At 37.5% G+C, this 6,000-nt stretch overlaps 2 protein-coding genes across 2 annotated transcripts in view; both read right to left on the reverse strand.

The window, feature by feature from the left end:
* Positions 1–213: 213 nt before the first annotated feature.
* Positions 214–3,715, reverse strand: LOC113468868 (selenide, water dikinase 1-like). Its single transcript, XM_026826126.1, has 4 exons — positions 3,317–3,715; positions 2,789–2,982; positions 2,070–2,288; positions 214–620 (listed from the first exon to the last, which is right to left on the reverse strand). The coding sequence occupies exons 1-4, from the start codon at positions 3,580–3,582 to the stop codon at positions 466–468; spliced, it is 834 nt and encodes a 277-aa protein (XP_026681927.1). The 5' UTR covers positions 3,583–3,715; the 3' UTR covers positions 214–465.
* A 236-nt stretch (positions 3,716–3,951) lies between these two features.
* LOC103512727 (protein phosphatase PHLPP-like protein) overlaps positions 3,952–6,000 on the reverse strand; it is a 14,884-nt gene continuing 12,835 nt past the window's right edge. Inside the window, exons 9-11 of the mRNA XM_026826122.1 lie at positions 5,617–5,727; positions 5,020–5,117; positions 3,952–3,979 (exon numbers count right to left, since the gene is read on the reverse strand). Coding sequence (XP_026681923.1) covers positions 3,952–3,979; positions 5,020–5,117; positions 5,617–5,727 — 237 coding nt within the window. The remainder of the gene's footprint in view (positions 3,980–5,019; positions 5,118–5,616; positions 5,728–6,000) is intronic.

The following is a 6,000-nucleotide window of genomic DNA, read 5'->3' on the forward strand; positions in this document are numbered from 1 at the left end:
ATGGGTACAGGGAGTTAGTTAGGATCTGTCTTTCTACAGGGAGTTGAAGAGTGTATTACCTGCATGATTGTCTACATCAACAGTCTGTCGGGTTATTTTTAATATTTAAGCTAGCTAGTGATTTTTTTTTTTTTTTTTTTTTTTTTTTTTTTTAACATTTCAACAATATTAACAACCTAGATTGAAGTCTTAAAAAAAAATATGATCGTCAAATTTCTGCAAAAGTATTCCTCCGTGAAACTATCTAACAAATAACAAAGCATCACGACGAAAATAAGGAGTTCTTTGGTTAAAATTCTACAAATATAAACGATTCCGATAAACAGATAAACTAAATAAAACAAGAAGATAAAATTAATAATTCGCGTTACCCCGTATTCACAGATTTCACAGTAATTAATAACTAACTTAATTAGGGCCTATTTTTAAAAATAAGGAGTTCATAATGTTTTCCAATTGACTTTTCTACCTGATCAAAGTCACGTGAAATATATCTGGACTATCCTTGATTATGACCGATCTATCCCCGGGAGTTACTTTTCCGATAATCCAAGCAAGACCGTTCATTTCCTTGATGAAATCCTTAGCATGGTCCTCAGGTAGACAGATGAACAGACCACCTGGAGCCAGAAAATGGTTTTTTGGTTCGGATAGAGTAGGAAAACTTTTAAGATCCACACAATTAAAACTAATCTTTGAGTAAATTCAGCAAATAACTGTAAATTTTCTAAGACGAACAACTAAAAGTATTTAAAACAAAACTATCAGTAACAGCCTCTACCTACATCAACTAAAAATAAAAACAAACTTTTCAGTAAATAACTGGTGCAAGTAGATTTTCAGTAAATAACCAATGCAACAACTGTACTACAGGTACTTACAAAATTATCAACAAAAGAAAACTACAAAAAAGGCAACAAACAATAAGGGAAGCTTCAAACTACGCCACGAAGAAATCGGCTGGACTCGCTATTTCCCAACTGTTTCAAAATGGAAAACGGAGATAAAACAATACCAAGAAAGAAAGATAAAACGCATTCTTACGTAGGTATCAAAAAGTCTACCAAATGGCCTCCAAAAAGTCGAGCATTAATACAAGAAAATTGAAATTTTCAGACAGAAGTTAAAGGTGGTCAATTTTCAGATATTTCAGAGACGTAGGAGGCGTACATAGCTGTCTTTTCTCCACATGTTTTTTCTACCTCTAAATTCTACACCAACAAAATATTTTCATTTATTTATTTTATTAATAAACGAACTTGCCCCATTGTCTATAATTAAAAATAATAAATTCTTTACATTAATTTTACACCCAGCTCTCAATGACAGCAAGTACCTTATTTTAGTAGGCAATTCAAATATGTATATTCCAAGTATTTGTATTTTGCATAAGCATTTGCCACTCAAGATTTATTATAATTCGGTCTCATAATTTTCATATTTGCAAGTCACGTACGTACTTCAATAATTAAATTTGCATTTCTCCCCCAACTTTTTGTAGTAAACATCGCCTCTTTGGAAAAATGTGTGTATCTACAAAATTATGTTAAACATTTGAGGTACTTCTTTTTTATACTGTTGGGTATCTCCAGACTTCCATTAGAAAAGTATCTAAAGACATTCGTGTGGGCTTCATATCTGATTATTCTGATACGAATAGTATCTAGAATTTTATCGAAACAGTGATGTGCTGGGGGGAGGTAGATGCTCCAAATTTTCGGAGACCGGCCCAGTGTAACCTCAAATACGGTTCTGTTTTGATCGTTTTATATATCGTCTTCTAAAGTTCTTCCAAATTAATAAAAAGAGAGACTTATGAAAATCTGCACTTACGCACAAGTCCAAATTCATTTCAACATGAAATTATAGACCCTAAGGTAAATGAATACAGACAAGTAAAATTAAAATAAAATAATAATAATGAAATTGGGCTTACCTGAAGTTTCAATGCCATGTCCTCTGCTACGCACAAGTCCAAATTCATTTCAACATGAAATTATAGACCCCAAGGTAAATGAATACAGACAAGTAAAATTAAAATAAAATAATAATAATGAAATTGGGCTTACCTGAAGTTTCAATGCCATGTCCTCTGTTGACATTCTGATAGAATCTAGTGCCAGGACGAGATGCTATTACACCCAAAGGATACAAGATAGGAAGCGTGTGGATCATGAAATTCACGGAGTTAGTTTGATATTTGACCAGGTTTGTAGCGTGTCCTGTTAAACCATATCCTGTGACGTCAGTGCAGGCGTGAGCGTTATATTTCTTCATTAGGATGGCAGCTGGAAAATAAAGTTAGACGGCAATGAAAGCTCCTTTTTTTGTGTTTAACCTAACCCTATAACACTGGTTTCTCCTCATATTGTGAAAGCTTCTTTTTCCGTTTAACCTAACCCTATAACACTGGTCACTGCTCAGTTGTGGCAGCTCCTCTTTTAGCAAAGTTTCCATTGACGTGACTTCTGAACAAGTACCAAAAGATTTGGAGAAATTTCTTGGCCAGCCTAGTTAGCTTGGTGGGTAGCGCGTCTGCCTTGTAAGCGCTAGGTCGCGGGTTCGATTCCCGCCCGGGGCGGATCTTATCCTAAATAGATAAGGTTCGGTCTCGAAACTGCTGGCTTTTTATATTGTCTTCCTTCTTTCTACGCTTTCGGGACGGTAAGATCTTAGCAGTTACAGTTCCCTCTATCAAAAAAAGGGAAAAAAAAAAAAAACAACTTTTTTGGCCAAAATTGGCTTGTTAAATTAGGTTAGGCAAATTTACCAAGAATGAATATCTTACCTTTTTTGTTGATTGTAGCCATGAGAGTTATGGCTGAATTAACACATTGCTTTAACATTGCACTGTCCACTTTGATACTTTTCAGAAAAGAGAGTTTTTCTTCGTTTTTCAACCAGGATCGAATGGTTACAGACATCTGAGTACCGAGTGGTTTTGTCAGAATAATCACATCTCCAGGTTGTGCCTGATTTGGCCTGAGACCAACAAGAAAAAATAGAGTGATTATTTATTGATTATATTATGATTTGTGACCAACTAATGAGATTACATATTAGGTTTCTTATAAAGTTATTTTATCTTAGAGATAAAAAAAAGTATACAAATCTGGCCAATTTTTTTGTTTCCACGGCAATCATTAATTCAATATTATTCATTAATTCAATATTATTATTATTATTATTACTATTATTATTATTTTGCTAAGCTGAGTCACACAAGCCTTTGCAATTTTACTAAATAATCTCAACTTCCAAGTCTAAAAGTTCTTAATGTATTCTTAAATTAAATTCAATTCCAAAGTATTCTTACATGACAAATTCCTCACTGGAACACACAGAGGTAACAACTCCCCCTATGGTCATCCAAGGGTTTAACTTTACAGCAACTTTAGATATGTTCACTCCTGCAACTGATGCTTGAGCTTTGAAACCTTCAATCAACATTGGAACAATAATATCCCTCTCATCTTCTGTCAACTGAGTTGAAATGCCAACTATCATTTGCAAAGCATCAATATCTGTTACACCCACTGCATAGATATCACTCAGAACATTTGCACATGCTATGGCACCCATGATGTGTGGGTGAGTTACTAATGGATAGAAGAAATCTGTCGATTGAATGAGATAAAGTGGACTTGGAGATCTTCCACTTGCCAAGGGTATAATACAAGAGTCTAGTCCTATTTCTGAAAACACAAGATAGGTAGGTATACAGTAAATTATAATGTAGGCAGCTTCTGTTTTGCCTTGGAAGCCAGCAATGACATTGTAGGTAAACATCAGGATGCAAGAGGAAAAATGGTCTAATACATAGTCAAAGATCCCAACATTTGTACACAGGGATTGATACCTACATCTTTTTTTCCACTTAAACAATAATAGCTCAAGTATTACAACCAGATAACATGTGTGCCTGCCTAACTAGGTATCAAAAAGACTTACCTATTCTGACAAGTGAGTAGCCGCCGATCTGAAATATAATAATAGTGCTTAATCTTATTTATACTGCTCGCATAGGACTGAAAAGTCCCTTTACTCCAGCAGTAGGCTACTACTATTACTGTGGTCAAATTTAAATTATATTGAGGATAAAATTCCATACCTCGGCTGGGATTGAACCCACACCCCCCTGTTTACCAGGCGAGCGCCTTGACCACTACACCACTGAGGCAGGTAATGTGCGGAGTTGATAGAATATAATATTGGGCTTGGAATACAAAGGGATTTTTTTTCATATGTATTTGATGAAAATCATTATTGCCAGCCTAGTTAGCTTGGTGGGTAGCGCGTCTGCCTTGTAAGCGCTAGGTCGCGGGTTCGATTCCCGCCCGGGGCGGATTGTATTTTGTTGTGGCAGCTCCTCTTTTAGCAAAGTTTCCATTGACGTGACTTCTGAACAAGTACCAAAAGATTTGGAGAAATTTCTTGGCCAGCCTAGTTAGCTTGGTGGGTAGCGCGTCTGCCTTGTAAGCGCTAGGTCGCGGGTTCGATTCCCGCCCGGGGCGGATTGTATTTTGAGCGGTTAATGATGTTCGTTCTCGGAACGCCTGGCTTTCTCCTATCTTGTCTTCCTTCTCCCTTCGACTTCGGTACGATAAGACCTTAGCAGTTACAATACCCTAGTCTATATATCAACTCTCAAAAAATAATAATAATAATAATAAAAAATACCTAGGCTTACCTTTCTGAAGCACTCATCGTATCTACAATTGATTTGCCACTAGATTTACTCCGATATCCCAAACTGCTGCGTCTGTGAATTATATTGAGGATAAAATTCCATACCTCGGCTGGGATTGAACCCACATCCCCCTGTTTACCAGGCGAGCGCCTTGACCACTACACCACCGAGGCAGGTAATGTGCAGAGTTGATAGAATATAATATTGGGCTTGGACTACAAAGGGATTTTTTTTTTTTCATACGTATTTGATGAAAATCATTATTGCAAGCCTAGTTAGCTTGGTGGGTAGTGCGTCTGCCTTGATGTACCTAGGGCACCTAGGCTTACCTTTCTGAAGCACTCATCGTATCTACAATTGATTTGCCACTAGATTTACTCCGATATCCCAAACTGCTGCGTCTGTCGCCAAAGTTATACTTGTCCATCTGAAACAAGAGGTGATTATCGAATTAGTGAAGGAATTAAAGCAAGAAGATATCTGTTCATAACTAGGTACTTATTTTTTAAAGAAGCGAAGTTAGCACGTTCGGTCACAAAATTTATGGAACCTGGGACTCCCGCGTACAAGGCAAGTGCTCACTACAGTAGGTGCCTCGGGGATATCTGTTCATAACTACTTATTTTTTAAAGAAGCGTTCGGTCACAAAATTTATGGAACCTGGGACTCCCGCGTACAAGGCAAGTGCTCACTACAGATGGTGCCTCGGTACTTCAAGGCACATTCTTTTACATTCACGCCTATCCAAGAACGGAAAAATCTGGTTAGAAAATTTCTGCCCTGGCGGGGATTCGAACCCAACACCTCCGGGTCGAGAGTCAGTGCTCGTGACCACTCGTCCACAGAGGTGGGCTACTTGAGTAGCTTATTATACAAGGTAGGAAGTTTAAACACCTTGAGGGGGAGGGCAGAATGTAGGTAGGTACCTTGTTATAGATGGTATCTGTCATGACAGCAGTGTGCCCACTGCTAGCTTGATCACTCTGACCACTGGGTGAGGATCTGTCATACTCTATGGTCCATGGGCACTCGGGATCCTGAAAAACAATATAAAGAAACCACTTGAAAAATTAAATAGCTATTAATAAAATGTAATTTCATCGATTGTATCATCGCCGTTTTTATTTCTTGTAACAATGAAACAACTGCTACATTAGTCTCGTGTGGTCTGTTCTGTAGTATACCCAGTTCTTTTTAGTTCTATCACAGTAAGTTAACAAGGGTCCCTCGAGCTGTAAAGAAGGTTAGGGATATCCTTTTATCAAGGAGGCAACTCTGTGGCAGCAGCCACCTTCCTGGACCTGGAAGAT

This window comes from Diaphorina citri, unplaced genomic scaffold, assembly GCF_000475195.1.
Source record: "Diaphorina citri unplaced genomic scaffold, Diaci psyllid genome assembly version 1.1 scaffold877, whole genome shotgun sequence".
In the NCBI taxonomy this organism is placed as follows: Eukaryota; Metazoa; Arthropoda; class Insecta; order Hemiptera; family Psyllidae; genus Diaphorina; species Diaphorina citri.

Excerpts from the sequence above, each read along its gene's own strand:
- LOC113468868 (XM_026826126.1), bottom strand. The coding sequence starts at position 3,582 with ATGGGTGCCATAGCATGTGCAAATGTTCTGAGTGATATCTATGCAGTG. Across the intron at positions 2,289-2,788 it reads GGCTACAATCAACAAAAAAG|CTGCCATCCTAATGAAGAAA; the intron begins GTAAGATATTCA and ends TTTATTTTCCAG. Across the intron at positions 621-2,069 it reads ACATGGCATTGAAACTTCAG|GTGGTCTGTTCATCTGTCTA; the intron begins GTAAGCCCAATT and ends TTCTGGCTCCAG.